Source organism: Eufriesea mexicana, unplaced genomic scaffold (genome assembly GCF_001483705.2).
Source record: "Eufriesea mexicana isolate 0111107269 unplaced genomic scaffold, ASM148370v2 scaffold100, whole genome shotgun sequence".
Lineage (NCBI taxonomy): Eukaryota > Metazoa > Arthropoda > Insecta > Hymenoptera > Apidae > Eufriesea > Eufriesea mexicana.
The window spans coordinates 1,544,695-1,567,311 of record NW_016908280.1 but is presented as its reverse complement, the minus strand read 5'-3'; the positions used below and the strand labels follow the sequence as shown (position 1 = coordinate 1,567,311).

At 46.3% G+C, this 22,617-nt stretch overlaps 1 protein-coding gene across 2 annotated transcripts in view; it reads right to left on the bottom strand.

Moving 5' to 3' along the window:
• LOC108554997 (POU domain, class 2, transcription factor 1) overlaps window positions 1-22,617 on the bottom strand; it is a 118,341-nt gene that overhangs the window by 6,213 nt on the left and 89,511 nt on the right. For both annotated transcript variants that reach the window (XM_017910473.1, XM_017910474.1), the window contains 2 exons: window positions 1,879-2,015; window positions 839-1,198 (listed from right to left, as the gene is read on the bottom strand). In XM_017910473.1, the coding sequence (XP_017765962.1) occupies window positions 839-1,198; window positions 1,879-2,015 (497 nt within the window). The remainder of the gene's footprint in view (window positions 1-838; window positions 1,199-1,878; window positions 2,016-22,617) is intronic.

Sequence of the window (22,617 nt, the reverse complement as noted above, 5' to 3'; positions counted from 1 at the left end):
TCGAAAGATTCGTGGAAAAATTCGTTTATCCTGAGAATTGCGTGAAGGTCGGGTAAGGTTGGGCCGGGTACGACCCAGTGGTCGGATTCTAATTATTCGATTGCTGAACGATCGCGTTCTCCATGGAAGCTTTTCCGAGGATACGTCGCGGGAAGAAAACGCGAGACCAAACGAGTAGAAACCCTGTCCCTTTGTGACATCTCCAGCCGGCTATCTCCGCGTGAAATCGAGCGAACCGTCCCCGAAGAATAAGACGTCTACTTCTTTTCGGCTGGTCGATCAGATACCGCGTGGAACGTCGTCTTTGGACTCGCGCTCATCTACCTCGGCCAAGCCAGGTCCCGCCGCGATTCGAATCGAATTCGCATCGAGTAGGTAATTCGGTGGAGTACCCGATGCCCGAAGAACAATGGCGTCGGAATTCGAGTGCTCGGGATGCATTTGTTCGCGCTCCCGGCGTAATTCCTTTGGCCAGAGATACGAAACGCGTCCGATCTCCCGACAAGCTTTGTGTCTTACGAGGGAAAAGAGGATTCTGCTGCTGGGCAGGAGATCGATCTCCGATTCGAGACGCATTTGCTTCCTATACACCGTCTTCCCCGCTTCATTTCGAACGCTCCACGTTTAACGGGATGCTCGAGAAATTCCGATAACTCTGAGCCTAGCCTCGGATCAGTCGGTCTATCGCCAAGAGGTTAATTCGACGGGATTCCGATCTCCAATAAAGAAGCAAAGAACGCGTATTCGCGGATCCTCCTCGAATATCCCAGCAACAAAATTTTCCTCCCGCGATTCAGCGACAAGTTGATAAACGCGGAACGTGGAAGACTCGACAAACCTGGTTCTGCAAGAAGAACTGCGCCTGTGCCGGAAGTTGACCCGCGGCGGCAGAGTTGGCTTGTTGAAACATTGCCAGTTGCTGCAACTGTTGCTGCAGCGACTGTTGTTGCTGCTGAAACGAGGAAGCCAACGCCTGGATGTCCTGCGGCCCAAGCGCGCCCAGAGAACCGTGCATCAGCAACTGCTGGCTGACTAGTTGAGCAGCCAGTGCAGCTTGCGAGTTGCCGCTGTTCTGCTGGCCTGCCGTGTGTTGCTGCTGCTGATGACTTCCGGTTATCTGGCTGCTCACCCCCGAACTGGGCGAAGAGGCGCTGCCGCTGGTACCGCTGCTGCTGTTGCGGTACGACACGGCTGTGACCTGAAGTGTATAGTTCTGTTGAGAATTTCGTCCGTTGTGAAAACTAATCGAGGACCGAGAAAATTGCAAATTGCGATGCATTCAAGTCAACGGAAGCTAGTCTTCGTCGAACAGAAGATACTCAGCATCGAGGTATCGACGAGTCGTCGACCGCCATTTTCAGATGCTAGGAACGCGAACGGTTCGGAACACGCGTTTTGACACGGCGATCGCGTTCGAGAAAAAGAATCGATTTTCATGGAATTACGTGGGAGAAGAAATCCGAGGAATCGCGGCAGAGCCACCCTCCCTAATGTTACAGAGTAAACGCCGTCGAACAAAGCCGTGTTTACACTCGACCAGGTCAGGATATTGGTCACTACGGTCCGTCCCATGCTTTTGTGTTTTATAAAACCTACACCCCATCCCCGCCCGTCCTTCCTGTCGTCCATCACGCTAGTGGCTTCCTTTATTTATTTGCCAAATATTGAACGGGAGCACTTTTTGCGCCCTTCGCGCACGACTGCAAAGCGTCGTTTTTTAAGCGTCGTGTCTTCGTCGTCACTTCGCAGCGGAGGAAGTTTCTCAAGGAACGGAAGCATCACCGGAAGTTGCGATCCTCGATATTACCTTCGGATCAGGATTTATCCCCGACTCGTAGTAAACGAAAGTAAAAAGACGAAGGGAAGAGGTATACTAACCAGATTGAGAGCTTCCCTATCCGAGTCCATGGAATCATGGTCAAGGTTCGCCTCGGTCGTATCTTGGATATCACTGGTGATACTCCTGTCGTCGCCGCTGAGTTCGGGTCCGTCCACCTCGCCGTGAAGGTCTGCATCTGCAAGAAACGGAAAAGATCCATGATTAATTACCGTTTCGTTGTCTATCCAACTGGGCGTGACATTCGACGCGATAGGGATCTCTGTCCCATTCTCAGTGGAATTCCAAATTGAAACTGAAATTCTTCGAAGTTCAGTGAGTTCGTACAGTCGTTGTTGTTCTGCGGCCTGTACTTCCGATGATGGTAACGCGTGGGGGTGGAAGTCGGCGTGCTGGTCGCATGAAGTCGCATGTCCGCAAAGATCATCCTGGGGTCTTCCAGGAAGACCATCTTAGCCTCGTTTGCCCTCGAGGAACCCCGTGGCCCGATCGCGGTCACATCGGGGTAGGTGCCAAGATCCAGCACGACGGTCAATGACCGTGAGCTCCGATCGACTCTGGAGGATCAACTATCTTCCTCTCTCCGCGAGCCACCCTTTCCGCATCGCGATGGAGAGTCACCGCACTTATCGGGAACGATCGATAGAAACGATAGAATCGATCGGAGGGATCGAGTTGCCTTAGCCACGACGTCGTTTCTCGATAGAGGGAGAAATTAGCGGCAGGAATAATTAACACCCTTCGCGCCGGCACCGATCGAAGCGGATATTTAAATGAAGCGTTCAAGGACAGCCAGCAGGGAGCCCGAAAGTCACGCGAAAGCCAGCGATCCTCATCCAAGGACCGATACAGAACGAATGTCAGAATGACGCAACGAAATCGTGCCCCTAAGGACGAACCAATCCTCCCCACCACCACGTGGCCGGAAGGACCTCGATGATTGGTCGTGGGTATTCGAAGTTCGCGTACGATTGGCCACCCTGGAGAACCCTTTGGCCCATTCCTCTCCCTCCATCGCGCGAAACAACCCTTCGAGCATCCATCATCGTATCTTGTGACTAGCCTCCCTCGCCACCCTTTCCTTCTTCTTTCGCTGCTACGCGCCCCCCGAAAAAGGGGTACGCGCCGGATAATGGCACGGAACCGATTCGTTCGGTTCGAGAAAACGAGCTTACGCGTCGCCATTGGTCCCGCGTCACTCTAACGGTTTTTAATAATAATTATTTCGATACGCCAGGGCACGGTGGCCGATTCTCATTTTCCAAAGGGGTTTCCAGGCATGGCGACCGATCGCTGGCGCGAATTTGCGGGGATTAAAGCCTCCCGTTCGACGCGGATTCGGATGTTACTTTTGAAACGTTTTATTCGTTTCTTTACTCGACGAAGTAAGGAAATGAACTCGAGGAAAATAGAAATATAGGTATACGGTGAAATTGTAGCAAAGACTGGGGTTTTTGAATAAGAGTATATGTGTGGGCAGCTACGCGTAACGGGGGTGACGTCTGAGAGGCTATCTGGACCGCGAGAACAAGAAAGGTCAGTGAACCAAGGTAACGAAGAAAGGAAGTCGTTTAGCCACTTGGATCGTCGAACTTTCCCATCGGTGGAGGGACAAAGGCCGAGAAGAGGCGGCCAGGGATAGAGATAAACGCTCGCGAAACGCTCGTAAAAAGGCCGGGGTCGCAGGTGGGGATGCTCGCTACTGTGGGACGAAACGGGGCTCGTCGACAGGGAAAAGAAGGTAAAAAAGAAAAAATTTCAAAATCCCGTGAATCCCGTGAATTCGACGCGAAAGTTTCACGAGGCTCGCCCCGATTTTTGCTCCTCCGCATCTGTGCCTCCCCTTCATACCTGACGTGGATTCCCCCGAAACGGTGGAAAAAAACGGGAGAAGAGAGACGACAGGTCAGGTAGAACAGCCTTAGACAGCAAGAAAGCCCCGGTATTGGTGGATTCCCTATAAAATTTCAGTTACTCGTCCTCGTGCTCGCTCAGCGGCTGATTACACCCTGCCTTCCATCTTCCCTTCCGTCGTGTCACGACGCTTACGCACACGGACACGCCGGTTTCCCTCTTCACCCCTGAATTTGCATCGTCGATTCCCCTCTTTTCATCGAAAATTACGCTTTTTTCTCCGTGAGAAGCTCCCGCGGCCTTCCAGCATCCACGAAAAGAAGCAGAGGCAGGGGAGAAAGGATTTTTGGGGTGAATTCCGTCGGTTCCTATTTTTCCACCCCTTTTCCACGCAGCTCTCATGGTCGTGTCTGCGACTTCTCGTTGGAAAAAATAACGTTTATCGACGACGTCTACCCGGAACACCAGGTGCGAACTCAGCCAGCAACGGATGCCTAGATAACGCAACCGTTTCCCTTTTTCACCCAGGTTTCTTCCCCGACTATCGCCTCTAACTGCAACGCGATTGGTGTTCTCCCGAACGATTTTCGCAGGTCTGCTCGTTCGAAAAAAGAGCAACGAACGTGCCGCGAAGTTTCTAATAGGACAGATCGAATCCGTGGAACTGGGAAGAGCAGGAGAGACGAAGCTTCTGGAAGAAACGTTGGAAGCAACGGTTTTTTAACGAACTTTCGCGCGGAACGTTTGCGAAGGAAGATCTTCTGACGAGGGCAAGAGAAAGATCCCAAATGCACTGGAAACTTTGTAAAAAAAAATTGTTATTCATCGTTAAGAGATCGATCGTACAATCGAACAATCGAATGAACATACGTCCGTAATATCTCGATATCAAAAATTGTGAACGATTACAATTAAGATGGATTTTGAACAACCCTCGGCAACCCTAAATAACAAATTAACGACCAACCAGCTGCGTTCGTAAAAATTCTGGGAGCGAGATCCTATCTCGAGTCTCCGACGCCTCTTTGTCCCGCATCTGCATACACCGAGGCGATTCTAGGTGTCGTTGGAAGTGGGGCTGGTCACAATGCCGGTGCCCATGCAATTTCGAGCCATTGAGGCCCGTTTAACGTTCGCACGAGTGACACGGTGACCGTCTATCCATCACCCACCCACGTTTCCACGCGGATCGACCTACACGCACACGCAACAGAATACATTCTGCCAAGAGGCTGCAGCTGGACTCTGCCAACGACCTTCGACTAGTCGATACTCTCCCTCGCTTCCTTTTTCCACCGATGCAGGGAAAACCGGACGCTGACCTGACCTTCGAGTAGCAAAGTCCAGATTCGGGGAAACGTCGAGCGCGTCACGTACGTCAGGTGATAAAATGGCACAATGAGACACCTGAGCTGGACCATTCGGATGCTGGGCGGCCTTGCGAACACGGTTGCTCCTCCAAGGGATACCATCGAACCACTTCTAGTGGATTAGGGGATTTCCAGGAAATATTCTCGATGCGCAAGTGACGGGTGTCGAAATATTATTGCGACTCTGGCGGGTGGTGACTCTTCGGGGGGTGGTGATTACTTGGATGCATCCAGTGGTACGATTGACAGGTAATGACGCGTAGCAACTTGGAAAAGGTATTTATCCCGGAAGATTTATAATTAAATTCCAATAACGACTCGAAGAGACGCGAAGATCGAGTCACGAGAGGCGTAAAATTCCCTAGAGGTGGCGCGGTAACGCGTTGAATATTTCTATCTGATAGAACGGAATGCACCGGATGAATAACGCCGGCTTTCTCCACCCGCGACGCAACAATCGCCACGAAAGGAGAAGTTCCATTTTCTCGATGAATTCTGTCGTGCAACAAAGCTTTCGCCATCCCGGCTACCTCCCTTTCCCTTTCGCCTCGCCGTTCGTTCGTCTCGCGTGGGATCAGCCGATGTTTTTGTCCGTTCAGGCGAGAATAGCCCAGCGACGACGAAGGGCACGTTGCCCTTTTCTCGCGATCTACATAAAATATCGATTCTTTCGGTGTTGAGGAAAAATATCGACGAGTCACGAACACCCATGCACGAACCACCCTCTTGCTTCCTCCGCCGCGATCACCGCCCTGTAGCTGTCTCCCTCTTGTGCTCGTTCGCGCTCGTGAAACCGGCTCTTCTCGGTTTAACGAACGGCACCACAAAGGAGAAATCGTTATTTTCACGGCTCTACCCGATTTCGCGGTTGCATCCCTCGTTCCCGGTGCGTCCCGCGCCCCTCCGGCCGCTGCTCCGCCCTCCAATCGGACCTCTCTCCATCGCGGGGCCTTCTTTTGCTCAATTTACACGAAACTCGGCTTTCTACCTTCTTCCTCGTCTCTTTTATCCTTTCCCAGTCTCGCGGTTGATTTGTTTCCGCGATTCGTGACGGCCACTTTGACGAATCCGAACTAACTCCTTCGCAATTACCCTGTACCCCTATCTGTACCCCCATCGGGGACTTTGTAGTCTCGTTAAATCGTATTCGGAGAATTTTCATCTAATGACACACGCGCGATTGATCGGTATTTAGGATCACTCGGTGATCGAGAAGGGGGAGGAATATTCTTTCAATGAGATCTCGAAGAGACTTCCCACAGAACGTCGACGAGAGACGTCTCGAAAGAGATCTCTGCTCCCGATTTACCTGGCTGCGTCGCAGCAGCTTCGCAAGATCGCATTAAGTCTCGTTCCATCCTCGTCCAAGGTATCACACGAGGCAGGAGACCGTCTAAACGGCATCTGCCTCCGCGTCGTTTCTTCGTCGCCATTCTTACGTAAGGGAACGAACGACAATGCGAACCAACCCCCTCGTCTACGGGGGAGGAATGTCTGGCCCATTATTCCGCGCTACGTGCACCGCCTGTCAACCGACTTACGATTTTATTAGGGCCTTACATCATTCGATTATGCCTGCTCGGTCCGTTTTCATGCCTGGCTGGAAAGCAGAGAACGAATCCTGGGCCCCTGTCGTCTCGCGGACGATTTTATCGAGCCAATTTTCCCTCGACTTCTTCGACCAACGAGCGAATGATCGACGAAGTAAATCTTAATCGAACGAGGGTGAAATTGCGGGAATTATCGTCCCCGAGAGTGCAAGAAATTAGCGATGGTACCTAATCGATCGTTCTTCTGATTTGCTTCCTGTTTGTTCGCAGACAGTGGCAGAGGTGTTGTCCCAGTGGCAGGAATCGAGGCAGTTAAGGCGAATCTGACTATAGGCGAGGATGCACGTCGGAAAAGGGGAAGGCACGAGGGGGCTAGATCCACGAGCCAATGGAATAACAGTTTCCTCTGGCGTGTTTTGAAGCAGCGGTGCCGGCGGTTCGGCAAGGGTGACGAGAGAAGGGGTGGACTGGTTTTCGAGCAGCGTGTGGGGTGAGTCTAAAACCGTTAGGTTGGTCGCGTGCTACCAAAGGCACGTGGCCTTCCTCTCCTCGACTCCTCTCTCGCTCTCTCTATCAGCTCTACGCACGCGCACGCTCACGCGTGAATCTTGCCCCGATCTTTCGTACGCATGGTCCTTGGCGCTCTCGCGTAACAACTTCCGTCGTCGTGCGGCGTTCCGTGCGAAAATCTCGACGAAAACGGGGCCTCGTCGAGTCCCTCGAGAATGGGTCCATCCTCGCGACGTGGATTCACCGTTTCAATTACCCCCAGATACGCCCGAAGATAAGAATCACGAAGATTCGGACGGTTTGCAATTATTGCGCCGAAAAATTAATCGGAAAGATGGACAACGGCGATTACGAGAAAACACATGCTACGCTGGAACCCGTGCGATTATCTTTCCGAGGAACCACGTCGAAAGCTGTTTGTACACCTAATAACCAGGAACGCTTGCCACTTTCTTAATTAAAGCCAACGGAGCGTCGAATTTATTCCGCCCAAAACCACAAAGGCAACCTCGAGCCAGGGGCTATCGATCTTGGAAACTCGACTATCCGGCTAAATTAAGAGGCAGGTAAGCAACGAGAGCGAGATTCTCGGACACATGGCGCCATTAGCGGCGGTGAAAACGAGATATTCGAGGACGAACGTGGGTCGGGACAGATGCAGGATCGGTAAATAGTCGACTGGATAGCAGACCGTCGATGCTGATCGTCGTCATCGACAGCTACCGTTATAATGAAATCGAGACAGAACCCTTGGCACGTGCTCCTCAAACCAACTCGGCCCACTCTCTCTTCTTCCATTCCTCCTACGTTTACACGCCTGTCGTGGTGCATAACGGTGCACCTAGATGCAGTCTGCGGCTGCAGATGGCTGCAGATATTACCAAATCGACCAAAATGAACCGAGAAAACAAAAAATACGGAATCGATGTTAAAAATAAAAATTCGACATTGGCTTCGAAAAATTTGAAAAATTCTCAAAGAGGAACAGCAAGCTGCGCACAATTCCATACTCTACGTGTGCCACTCGAGGATAAACGAAGGAATAGAATAACGGAGTAAATAGCAACGCGAAATGGCGGAGGAAAGGAAGAAATTTCCAAGGGACAATTACGACAAGAGCGACGAAAAGCAATTAAGGGCTCGCGTCCGGAAAGTGCATCGAGTCCGCGATAAGAAAAATGGTCAGCGTAGGAGCACGGCGCGTGTTCACGTTCACCGTAAATTTCCGATAAGGAAATGAGACTATGCATATAAAAGCGAGGGTTTCCGCGAGGGAGTTTCACGTTGCCACTCCAACTCCATTTGCTGCCGGCACCCCCGCTGCTGGCTGGCAGTGATGTATGGCACCGTAGACCTCCGTGCTGACCGCTATCGACGATCTTTCGCGTTTCCTCATCTTCCACTTCGCAATACTCCATCTCGCAGTCGTTCTTTGCCCGTTGCTACAAAGGTAGCGCGAGGCTGTATTCGCGAAACGATCAACTTAACGCTGCTAGCGTCGCGGTAATTGCGGGGAATGTGACTTAATTGGCGCACGAGCTCGGTGGATGTCGCAGTTGAACGAAACTTCGTATACCGCGGAATTAGAATTGCAGCAATGTCGGAGACGAAGGTCGTAGCCTGTGACACCGTGTTGCAACGTTTCTTGGAAGAGTCGAGGGTTCGAGTGGACGTTCGAGATGAAATTTCGTGGTAAAGAAAAAGAAATATTTCACATATTTTACATATTTTGTGCACCCGAAGCAAGGATGACAATAACTGACGCTATTTTAATACCTCACCAGGCGTTGTCGGCCGTTCACATCGGCTCGTCACGAGCTGCAAAACCGCACGGGGTTGAAGGAAAACGGACGAGCGAGGCGAGAGGAAAGCAGAGGTCGGGCAGGAGATGAGGGAAGTGGCGAGATTATTTGAATATCCCATATTTAAGATTCGTCCGGCGTCGTACGGGGCAGTGATTGCCGAGTTGGCAGGCAGGTCACGTGGCCGGCACGTCATACACGTCAAACCGACCCCCGATGGAAGCCACCCCTATTGCGCCTAAGGCCGGCGACCAGCGCCGCGAACACTTTACATTCTATTTTCACGCTGTACTGACCCCGATGTATGCGACTTTCTTAACATATTCGCCTGATATTGCCTGCTGGCACGTGCTCCCGCCTGTCAGATCGATATTCATCCTCCAAGCGACAATGATTTCTCGAGGCGCTTAAAGCGCACCGATCATGCTCCTTTCCAAATCGGCATGTCGGGAATCGATCTTGGGAACGAGCTTTCGTCCCTTAACCCTTATCCGACGCTTTTCATGCGCGATTCTCACTAGGCTGTACCTGGTTCTGGTAAATATGCGAAGAATTTCCATCTTCGCATCTCTCGATAAGGGTTAAATTTGAATCACGGCAGACTAAAAATACATATCTCGTCTTTTACAACCCTAGGGAATTTAATTCGGATCTAACCTGCTTTGTAACGATATCAAATTGGCAATTCGCGAATTTTCATTATCGGAATTGTGATATAAAATCGCGAGAATTCTTGTCGCGTGGACGGTTTAGTGCTTCGACATGGGGAACGTAATTAAATCCCCGTTAAATTTATCACGATCGACAATTTCGAGGCAAATATACCCACAACGTAAAATGGAAGAACCGAGGGGAATCAATCGCGTTCAAAATCGCGGTCACAGGTATTTCATTAAGAACGAGGGAGCAAATGGGCTGATTACAGTGTGCTGGTCATGCCGAGGCTCCCCCTGAGAAAGCTGACGAGCACCTGACATTCTAAATGGGGTTTGGCCGCTATTTTATGCGTGTCACCGCCCCCACAGTGTTTTCACGGGACGACGAGCACCCCCGGATTTTACCCGGGGCTGTTCGCGAGTAGACCCCGCCATGGGGAGGACACCTAACCGAGTTAAATAACGCTACATTAGCGTCCTCCGCCGATACAAGGGCAGTCCGAGTGTGAAATACCCTCAGGCTTATCAGGCCGCAGCAGAGCTTTTTTTATTAGCTTCCGGCCGATCGTGCCTCGGCCATCCGCGCTATCCAGTTTTCGCGAAAAGGAAATTCTGCGGGATATAGCTGGCCATACTTTCATCCCGCGACGCGTTTAATCGAGCTTGGTATTCGCTCCGCAACGAGGAAACCATCGTGGATCTGCCTAACCTTATCTGCTTCCTCCTTTCTCAACGCAGCCTCCTTTCAAAAGGGAAGAAAATGGATTTCGAAGATTTCAAAAAATCAATGGTCTCGTTTCCCTCGTTCATATGTGTTATGGTAAAGAGTCAAGCAAACTCTACATTCCAGCGGTGTGGAGGCGATCCCTTTCCCCAATGTTTTGTGTTTTGTCACACAGTCTTTTGTCACCAGTCTCCTGAAGACGACTTCTGACCTGCGAGGCCCTGAACAGTTCTGTTCTGACCATTCGTCCGCTGAATAAAGATATTCACAGTTTCTCCACAGTTTTTTCACAGTTTACTATTCCTCGCATAATAATCCTTTTAATAATATGAACTTCCTGAGCTTCTAGGACTAAGTAGAGTCCTATATGCAAATTCTAGCATATGCCATAAACAAAGAAACGTTGAAGTCCCGTTTTGAATTCCCATGAGGGCCCAATTTCAAAATTTCAATTTTCCACAGAGAAAAGGCTATTGCGTTTGATGAGAAATTAATTCGTAAAGGTCGCTTAACTCTGGAAGGTTAATAAAGATTCCGATATCGTAGGATGTCGAGGGCGCAGAGTGCGCGAAGTACGATCCAGCCGAAATAGCAAGGACATGTCAGAGCGTAATGGCGTCCGCGAGCGATTTTACGGGCGCGATCTTGCACGACAGGCGAAATTAACGGCAAACTTCAACGCGTCTCGGAACGATCGAGGTGGAGCCCGATAATACATTTAATTACTCCCTTCGGAGCGTTACACCGTCCGGCGCTGCGAGATAGCAGCGCTCGCACGCTCCGCTCTGTGTTCCCGCGTAACGGCGCCGTTTACCTGGCCGCGTCGTCTTTTGTCCTTTTGCCACAATTACCGTCGTCTAGACACGGCCACCGTTTCCCCCCGCGAAATGACAATTACATAGCGCCAGGATCGCCTCTCGTCGACCGTTCCGAGGGAAGAAACGACCCAGTCGTCCTCATCCTCCTCCGCGGCTGGAACGCCTCCGCCAGAAGCTTCCTTTTGGGATAACTATACCTCGGCTGGAACTTTTATGCCTTACCTAGACATGAATTGTATGCAAAACTTAGGGCGTATGTCCGGGTATCGTTGCGTAGCCACCTCCTCGTGGTGAGACCTGGTAATTGGTATCCTTTACCAAAGAAGAATCTTTGGAGAACGATGCTAAGCTAAGAGCCACGCATAAAGTTTAAGATATTTCCTATCTCTGGTAAATTTTCACTGTTCCCTTTGAATTTTGAAAATACAGAGTGGGCAATATCTGTTGACGTAATATGTTAAGACGAACAGAGAAAGTATTGGATGGTAAGTATCGTAAGGTAAGTGTAATGTAAAAATTTATCATTAAACTCGGAATAAGTAAAATTAATAAAATCTCCTGTCATTACGACCTCCCGTCATGTAATAGTCTCCTGATACAAAGTCACGAAATTGGCCAAAAATTCTTCGCCGAGACCGCAAAAGTACTGTCTACGAAATTCTTGGAAATAACGTCATTTCTTGGAATTGTCTCGCCGATAGACCTCCTGTCATATCATGTTATCCTAATACAAAGTCGTGAAATTGGCCAAAACATTTTCATAGTGGCTGCAAAAGCATTATCCATGGAGTTCTTAGAAATGACGTCATTTCTTGGAACTGGCTCTGCGATAGATCTCCTGTCATGTTATGCTCTCCTGATACAAAGTCGCGAAATTCGCCAAAATTTTTTAGCGGTGGCAGCAAAATTATTGTCCACGAAATTCTTGGAAATGACGTCATTTCTTGGAACTGGCTCGGCGAACGACCTCCTATCATGTCATGTTATCCTGATACAAACTCGCGAAATCGGCCGAAAATTTTACGCCATGACTGTAAAAGTAATATCCGCAGAATTCTTCGAAATGACGTAATTCAAATACATAAAAATGTATAAATAGTAGAAAATAAATAGTTACTATTAATAACAAATTAATATCGTAAATAATAAATTGTTCACAGCGTGAATTTATAACAAAAGTAAAAAATTAATGAAATATTAGTCATTACTTGAATCTATAAAGTACTAATGTTAAAATGTACCTACAATTTGTAAAAGGATTATAAGTTATTACATTTATTGCTAATAAGAAATTGCTCACAACGTAAATTTATAATACAACTGAAAAAATTACTAAACTATTGACAATTACTAGTACATATAACTTCTATGTGTTAAAGTGCCTATAATTTGCAGTCCATAATTTGCAGAAATTTGATAAATTGTTACACTTGTTGTTAATAACAAATTAATATTGCTAATAACAAATTCTCTGTAACGTATATTAAAGATGAAACTTAAAAATATTAGTAAATTTTCGATTATTACTTGACAAATATCAGACTAATGTTAAAATGTGCCTATAATTTGGAAAAGATTTATTAATTAATACACTTATTGTTAATAACAAATTGTTCATAACGTAAATTTATAGTACAAATGGAAAAATTACTAAATTGTAGGCTATTACTAGTATATATAACGTATTTGTGCAAAATTTGCATAAAGCTGATAAATTTCTACACTTATTGTTAATAACAAATTAAAATTGATAATGACGAATATTTTGCAACGTATATTAATGATAAAAATAAAAAAAGTTAATAAATTATTAGCTCTTACTTAAACAAACAACATATTCGTGTTAAAATGTATCCATAGCTTACAAAAAGTTAATAAATCATTAAATTTATTGCTGATAACAAATTAAAATTGTTAATAACAAATAGTTTACAAAGTATATTAACGATAAAAGTCAAAAAAGTTGATAAATTATTAGTTATTACAGCGAAAAAGTAACTTTTAAAGGAATCGGTAAAGTTCGGAAATTTTCGCCGATCTTCGGCCGGCCGCCGCCTATATAAGGGGCCCGCGTGCAGGCTCGAGCCAGCTGTCGCTTCGACTTCGGAAGGTCCGCGTTAATATTTTTTCTTTTTGTTTCAGGTTTTATTTATCTTCCAGATTTTATTTCTTTCATTCTATTTGTCTCTTTGTTTCAGCCTTCGAGTATTTCGTACAATATTCGAATGCTTCATCGTTGGTTTATTCGTATATCATCGTTGGCTAGATCAATGGCTATTCAGTGGCCATTGTCCACTCTCTTAAATAATTTAACGAAAATTTCTTCTTTCAGGTACTAATTATTTTTCTTTTTCCAGATTTTATTTCTTTCATTCTATTTGTCTCTTTGTTTCAGCATTCGAGTATTTCGTACAATATTCGAATGCTTCGTCGTTGGTTTACTTATGTCTCATCGTTGGCTAAATCTTTCCTTCCACAAATTTTACGACTTCCGTTCGATTTGTTTTCGTTAGAGCGTTCGAGTATTTCGTATAATACTCGAGCGCTTCCTCGTTGGTATGTTTATATCTCACCGCTGGAATGTTTCTGTCTCGTAGTTAGGTTGCTCAGGTCTCGTCGTTGGCTTGCTCGTTCCATTTGGTTATTAGCCTTGATGGTTTCCTCCTACTAATCCCTTTCATTTCAGCTACTTATTAACAATAATATATTCTGTTTTAGCTTTTAGGTTTCTCAAGATTCTGTTTGCGACACATCAATGAACCATGCGTGCGTTTACTTTTAAGTAATCATAGGATAGATCCATAGACTAAGTATCATGTGCGCGCTATCTGTACAAAGGTAAGCTACCTAACTTGCAGCGAAATTTATAAATTCTCTATCATTTTCTTATCCCCCTCGTTTAGCAAATAGAACATAATTGTTCTCGCGATAATCGCGATCGTTCGTAATTACCGACTAGCCTACGCGACGTGCTCTCGCGTACTGGATAAGTACATGCTTCATAAGTCACTCTCACGACTCGTCTCCGACACTCATTTCCAGTCACTGTCAATCTCGTCATGCATCGGGTTCCAGGGTGACCCCCTCGAATCAGTGCGTCTTCTGACCTCGACCGGGCGGCCCGCTGCCTAAGTCGTACGCGACTTGGGCTCGGGCACATGCTGGCTGACGGACTAGTACCATCTACGGTTAGACCACAGGGATGATTAAGTTCTACCCCGTGTGGCTGGGATGCGAAGTGTCTGTCTTGGCCGGCAACCGCCCAGCTGGGCCCTCCTGTTGACACTAGAAGTTTCATTGGTTCAGGGACTATCCTTGGTCCACGTGTAAGTCTTGGCGAGTGCGACAGTGACTGGAATTGAGCTAGGCCCGATCGGGAGGGTGCCGAGGTATGAAGTTATCTCTGTACACGGGAGTACATCGCCTAGGCTAGTCGGTCTTTCGAATAATCGCGTACTCGTTCGGGCGCGTCGCGATTTTCTATTAGCTCGCGTGTTTGATATTGCATTCCCTATTTTTATGGGAACTTGAAAATATCTTAGCGTTGCGACAGTAGAGTTTCAGTATACCGAACCGAAACCCCCTTTGTAAGACACGAAATATAATAAAGTGTCAGTAGAGTCATTTTAACTTAATTCGCTCCAAGTTAGATTAGGGTGCCTTTGATACAGATAGCGCCAGCAGGCTGCGCCACTAGGGCGCATGTCGGGTCTCCATGCGTAGCCACCTCCTCGTGGTGAGACCTGGTAATTGGTATCGTCTTCCAAAGAATAATTTTTGGAAAACGATACCAAGCTAAGAGCTACGCACAAAGTTTAGGATATTTCCTATCTCTTGTAAATTTTCAATGTTCCCTTTGAACTTTGAAAATAGAGAGTTGGGATTATCTGCTGATGTAATATGCATACTAAGATGAAGAAGGCAAGTAAGGTAAGTATCGTAAGGTAAGTATCGTAAGATAAGTATTGTAAGGTAAGTATAATATAAAAATTTATCTTTAAGCTCGGAATAAGTAAAATAATAAAATCTCTAAATTAAAATAATAAAAATCTCCTGTCATTCCGACCTCCTGTCATGTTATGTTCTCCTGATACAAAGTCGCGAAATTGGCTAAAAGTTTTACGTCGAGGGTGCAAAAGTATTGTCCACGGAGTTCTTGGAAATGACGTCATTTCTTGGAACTGGCTCGGCGATAGACCTCCTTTCACGTTATGTTATCCTGATACAAAGTCGTGGAATTAGCTAAAGATTTCTCGCAGAGCCTGCAAAAGTTTTGACCAGAGAATTCAAGAAAATTATGTCAATCTTTGAAACGCTGTAAAATTCAAACCACGTGACTTACGCCTACGCAATTTACACACGTGACACGTATGCACCTGTGGATTAGATTGATTCAACCCGCAATGAATTCGGCCATCATCGAAAAATGTCAACTTTCGACACTGATTCTCAGACCAGAATCTTCAGATCAAAGATCACTAAAACTTCTCGCAAGCTCGAAAGCGCGCGATAACCATACGTACTCGTAGGGCAGACTGTAAGCTCTCACATACCTAAAGCTCGCACTCCTAGCTTAACTAGGAAGCTCACAGGAGAGTCAAAAGTAACTCGCTATACCGACATACTCAGTCCTATAGATTCTGTCTTTAAAATACTGTAAAATTCGAACCACGTGACCTACACCCTCGCAATCTTCACACAGGACACGTATGCAGCTGAGGATTAGATTGATTCAACCTGCAGGAGAATTCTTGAGAATGACGTGATTTCTTAGAATCGGTTAATAAACGATCTCATCTCATACTATGTTCGCCTGATATAAAGTCGCAGAAATTGACAGAAGATTGCATGTCAACGCTGCGAATTTTTTAGGCGCAGTATTCTTGGAAATCGGTCAACGTAAGAGTTCCTTTAATGTTATGTTAGCCTAAAACAAAAGCGCAAAAATGGCAGAGGGTTTCATGCCAACGCAGCGAAATTTGTAGGCCCAAAATTTGTTGAATATGTTGCTATTGATTAGAATTCTCTCTTATACGATAGAGCCCCTTATCTCTATTTAAAATTATATTTTAAATATATAAATTAAATACACCACAATTTAATAACTTAATTTTAGAAATTGTGTATTGTGTTGTTCAAAATGGTTACATTCAGAACTTCAAAAATTTCACGATAAAAGAGATAAATAAAGCACATGGAAGAGATAATTTCTATTTTGTTCTTATCCTATTAATAATTATAACAAAGATCAAAGATAAATCCTGCAGAAACGATACATCCCTCTTCGGCCTTTTTACGTTGAATTTATTTCCTATCGTGTTTGCTATACCTCTACGTGAATGAAGAAAGAAACCTGTAATTTCTCTGTTCAAAAAATAATCTCAATATGCCCCTAATGCAACCCGTTATACCGCGAAAATACCTATAATGAGATAGACAGGGATAAAAATTGAAGCGACTTCAATCAGCGCCATCTGTGATTATGAACGCGAAGCTCAAGAAAATAACAGGAACACAGAATGCACGAGGAAGTCGTCGAAACCTCGGCACGTGATAGAAAAGGACAAGAAGCGGTTAGAAAAGGATAGAGACGACGCAGCAGTGAAAAATCACAAATTTCTAAGTTTTTGCGATTATTTTATACACTTTTATAGCAGCATCGCAAAGCTGGAACATTGGGCAAGATCCCTATGCAATTTTTGTATACAAATTGATGCTGATTAGGCTGTAATTAATAATTATTTGAAGGCGTTCGTAAGTTGATAACAACGTTCGGTATGATTGTTTGTTTAAATATTTAATTATGAACAAAACTAGAAGTAAAATGTGATCATAAATGATATGAGAGGATGCACAAGAAGATTGTTTTTATAATATGTGTACGTAATTAATAAATTAATTGCAGAAAAGGAAGTAAGATCCCCTCACCCAATTTTTAAGACGAGAAAGAATCTCTTGACGTTTTTATTTTTTGTGTATTATTTCATTTTAGCCAAAAATACAGAGATAATGAAAATATTTTAACATTTATATATGTCTCATGGAAATTTATCCTATGAAAGTACGAATGTAGTTACAGGTTATAAAAAATGTATGAATTGCCAAATTTATTATTTATAACAAATGGTGCACATTGTAAATTTATAATAAAAGTGAAAAAATTAATAAATTGCTGATTATTGCATGAATTTATAATGTACTTTTGTTAAAATGTATCTTTAATTCACAAATATTTTACAAACTATTACACTTCCTGTTAATAACAAATTAATATTGTTATTAACAAATTGCTCGCGACGCTTATTTATAATAAAAATACAAAATTAATAAATAACCGGTTACTATCTGAATTTATGACGTATGTATGTAAAATTGTTCCTATAATTTGCAAAAAAGTTTATAAATTATTAAATATATTGTTAATAAGAAATTAATATTGTTGTTAACATATTGTTTGCAATGTATATTTATAGCAAAAGTGAAAAAATTAATAAATTATTGGCTATGAGAGCAGAAAATTAATAATTAATAAAATTAGTGAAATTCGAAAATTTCCGATGGGGGTGGGGAGCACGGCTGATCGGAGCCTATATAAAGGGCGACGCGACGCAGCATAACTCATTTGTCAGTTCGATTTCGGAAGTGTAACATCTAAATTTTCGTTGTGCGCGAGGGGTGGGAGTGCGAAGTGAGGTTGGGGATGGCTACCCCAGCCTCACCCCACCCCATTAAACAATTTACTAATTATTCCGTTATTGTTTTCAGATATTAATTATTTTATTCTTCCAGGTTTTAATTTCTTTTCCTTTTACAGCTATTCATTATTTTTTCTGTTTTCAGATTTCAATTTTTCTCTTTTATTTATTTCCTTTGTCGAGAATTCGAATATTTCGTATAATATTCGAATGTCTCATCGTTAGATTCTTTATGTCTCATCGTTGGGTAGTTTATATCTTATCGTTGGGTTGTTTATGTCTCATCGTTGGGTTGTTCCATCTATTTGATTTATCATTCTGGTTCATATTCGTTTCGCTCTTATTGTCTTTTCTCTTACTAATCCGTTTCATTTCAGATTTACATATTTTCTTTTCAGGTTTGTAGATTTTCTTTTCAGGTTTATATATTTTCTTTTTAGGTTTTCAAGTCTTTTACGATTTCATTCGGAAGCCATTCGGATGCGTGCGTTTAGACGTAAGTAGTTATAAGCAGTTATAAGATAGATACCTAGACTAAGTTTCATGTGCGCGCTATTTGTACAAAGGTAAGCTACCTAACTTGGAGCGAATTTCATATTTTGCCTCCGTTATCCCTCTCGTTACTAAACAGAACAAAATTGTTCTCGCGATTATCGCGATTGTTCTTAAGTACCGACTAGCCTGCGCGTCGTACTCTCGTGTACTCGATAACACCATGTTTCGTAAGTCATCCAAACGATTCGTTCTACTAGCCTGCGCGTCGTACTCTCGTGTACTCGATAACTCCATGTTTCGTAAGTCATCCAAACGATTCGTTACGACACCCACCCTGATAATTATAGAGAAAGTCTTAGTTACAAATTTGGGCGATCTTCGTATTCATAGAAAGAGTTTCAATTTTGGGAACGTTGTCGAAATTACTCCGAAATTGCTTCGCGAGTTGGAAGAATTTCTCTCTCTCCTTTCTCCTAAATGCCACCCCTGTATCACTCGCGACGGCACCCTTTTCCTTCGTCGACGTGTGCGAGACTGAAAGAGATCCTCTCTCTGTCCATGGTTACCGGCGCTGTCTCACCCTGCTGCCCACCCTTTTCGCAGTTCTGGCTTAATGGCTGACGCGGCTATCGGGTTTCTGCAGAAGCGTAAAAGATATTCGGGGAAGGGCGCCGCGAGAAGAACGCTATAGCCGACTTTCTCCTTCTTGCCTCTGCCGCGATCGGTCAGCCCTTCCTTTAACTATACAAACGGATCGGGTACCTATCGACTGTCGGGAAATAAGAAACGGTCTGCGGACCGGAAACTCGGCACTGGGGAGATAAAAAAATAAAAGGAATCGCGAGACGCGAGAAAAATTCGCTCGTTGGTTCGTGGAAATCAAAGGCGAGGGTGCGAGGGTGAAAAAAACGCTGGAAGGATCCGACTACTCATCAGCCTGTTGCGGAGCCACCCCCTCTCGAGGCTATTGTAGGCTGGTGTATAAAAAATCAAGAGGGTTGCACCCCTGGAACAGCACGGTTCGTGCAGTGGATGGCAGATAGCCGGTCGCTAATTGATTATAATAAGCGATCGGGAAGTGGGACCGGAAACGGGATGACAGGGGTCGTGGAATGGGAAGAATTCGAACGACGAAGCGATATTTTCGTAATGGGGCGATAAAAGGGAAAAAGGACGCGAGACGACGAGGAGAGTCTTTCGATATCGGGCGGAACCGATCGACGCAGAGTCGAAAGCGATTAAGCAATTAAACTAATTGGATCGTCGCGTCGGGGTACCGTTGGCCAGCTTCAGCATCGGTGGCCGCCGTAGGCAGAGAATCGGACGATTTTTGAAGAGCCCGAGCAAGATCGGAGGAACGGTTAGGGCGAAGAACGGGGAAAAAGGGAGAAAATTAAAGAGAAGCGGGGTACGGGTACCGGTTAACGACAGACGGGGAGAGAATGGGATACAACACGGTACCGACAGCGGGGGCGTTTGACAATTTATCGTCTTCATTTGGCCACGTCCATATTTATTGCGTCGTGAGGAACAATATGGCGCCTATTAAGCGAAATACGGGCCCCACCGTGGATGCGGAATCGAATTAATACCGCGCTTGTGCCGCCGTGTCCTGTAATAAGCTTAATAAATATTGATTGTTTAATTAATGTGGAATCGACGCGTGGGACATGGCGCGCTATCGGCAGTCCATTGGCGCGCCCACGCTCCGACACGAATTTATTAATCGTCCGCCACGGATATTCCAGCTCCAGCTCGAGCGCCGCGTTTCCCAGACGATCGTGCACATTCGTAATTATCCCCCGGTAACCAGGCTTTCCGTCCCGCGAGATATTTCCTTTAAAGCAGCCCCGTTTTTAAGGTACGACCGATTTCGTTCCATTTACCAGGCAACGAATAGATCTGCGGCAAATTGTTCGCGCTAATTCGCGGTTTCTCGGTAACGCTATCAGGGGATCGAAAAGAAGAAGGAGGATGGGTCGGGAGCGAGCTCGTTCTACGTCTACTAATTATACGTTCTCGAAGCAATTGGGGATCATGGCGCGCGAGAGGAACTGTCGACAGAGCGACGAACGGCGAAAAACGGCATTCGCCTTCTGTGGGAACGTTCGTCCCATTAATGGAATCACCAATTGCACACTTATTGGTTTAATTGCTAATTGCTAGTCTCCTTCTTGCTCGCTCCGTCGCGAGGCAACAATGGCGCCGACACCCACCACTCGATAGTTGCCATTTTCATAACCATTCCCGCCCCCCAGTCCGTCCGTCGCTTCTGCCTCCTTTTTCCCTCGTTGTCTCGTCGAATCGTCGGAAATTTCGTGGGCGACGCGGGATCGATCATCCTCGATCGGACCCGCTCGATCTGCCCGCTCCACCACGATCCTCCCTTTCTTCCGCCACGCGAACCGGGCGAGGGAGAGGCCGCAACGTGAAAGAAAAAAGCACGGAAGTCGTCCTCGAGCCCGTGAGAAATATGTCGAAGAAAGAAAACGTCTTCGAGCTCGTTCCGAGTTGCTCCGTTCCCCGGTGTTTCTCGTTTTCTTCGCCGCCGCTCGTTCCCTCCGCCGTTCCGAGAAACGCTCGCTATACTCGTTTTCATTTCCCCTTACGCGATTTGCCGGCCCGCGCGGTGTCTTCTGCACGCGCGACTAGCTCGCGTGCAACCCGGGCAAACGCGCTTTCGTCTTTTCGTTTTCTCCATCGACACCGGCCACGTCGTTCGGCCAGAGGTCTTCGTTAGCCGCCGATACGCTCGCCGTGATCAATCTCGCGTAGGAAAATGATAGATAATTGCATCTGCCTTTAAAACGCCCGGCAATGTTCTCGGGCAAGCTCGAGGAATTATAACTAAATAATTGGTATCGATTAATTCCTGCTCGACGGTCAAAAGTCATTAGAGTCGCGAGTTAATCTCCCTTCTGGGCTGCTCCGCGCGTAATTCAAAGGCGTAATTCAAAGGGAGGGAGGAATACGGAGAGCCGTGAAAGGAAGGAGTCGAAGCTCTCCACTCGCGAACGGGAGTGTGCAAGCAGACGAGGCGAGGACCGCGGTCGGCAGTCGGTCGAATCAGCATATTCCGTTTACGGGACGCTCGTGGTCGGTGGATAGAGGACGATAAGGACCCGAAAATCCTCGGGAAAGCCGCGGTAGGGAATTTGAATTTGCTCCGGCGCGACAGGGATAGCGCGGATCACGCGCTCGTCGGTATTCGAAACGGGTGCGCCTGGCGACCCTCTATCCGAATAACAAAGCGCGCTGCGTCTGGTCGAAACGCTCGTTAACGGGCTACGAACGTTCCCGTTCCCGGAGCCGGCTTCTTGCCGTCGCGGTTCGCCTCTGAACGGGCCCCGATCGGCGTTCCCGGAAAAACTCGCGGAGGAATGAGTCTATCGGAGATGATTGCGAAACGTCCACGTTTCTCGGTCGTTTGGCTCTGCGGGATAAACGCGCAGCTGAGAGTCTCTTTCTTTTTGGTCTCGATGGAAAACGCGCGATCCAACGAGCCTCGTACCCTTTCGAAACCGTGGAGCCGCGGGATGTTTCGTGACAGGTGATCGGAATTTTCGAACGCTCGGGTAATAGTTGGGTGTAATCGAGTCACCCGGTGGATAAAATTTCTCATCTTCGGAGGTTAATGCACAATTATCTCGGTGATTTACGAATGTGTATTTAATTGCAACCGCGATTTATGAATCGCGCTGTATATTATCATGTACATTACGGCACAAGCATATAATCTGCGTCCATAATTCATGAACGAATCTGTGCGTTATACCGGCAATTCCTAAATAAATCTGCAAATTTAATTACGCGAGAGTACCCCTATCGACCTGTATATCTAATCGCGTCGCTAAACCGCGAATCGGACCGCGATTCCAACCACGGACACGCGATCGCTCGAACAAAAGCCAAACGCGAATCTAAGAATCCGCGAATACGTGGATCAGGAGATCTGCTAACGAGGTTAGGTCCTCTTTGGCAAAATCGATCACGATCACGGCTGACCACAAGGTGCTTCCTCTCGGCGCGAATTGGCCAAAGTGACGCGAGATCGGACAATCGGCCGATCGGCTGAGAGACCTCGGGGCGAGCTTAACGGGAATCGAGCGATACGCGGTAAAGCTTTTTGCGACTAAGCGAGCGGCTTTTCCAGGGACAGCCGGCGACGCAAGAACCGGACGTTCTGGATTGGCGGGCGTGAATGGAAGGTTCTTGCGGGAGGGTCGGGAAGCCGTTTCGGCATTCAATAGCGGTTTTCCACGGTCACCTCGGTCCTCGACGGCCGATTTGAATAACAAAATCAGCA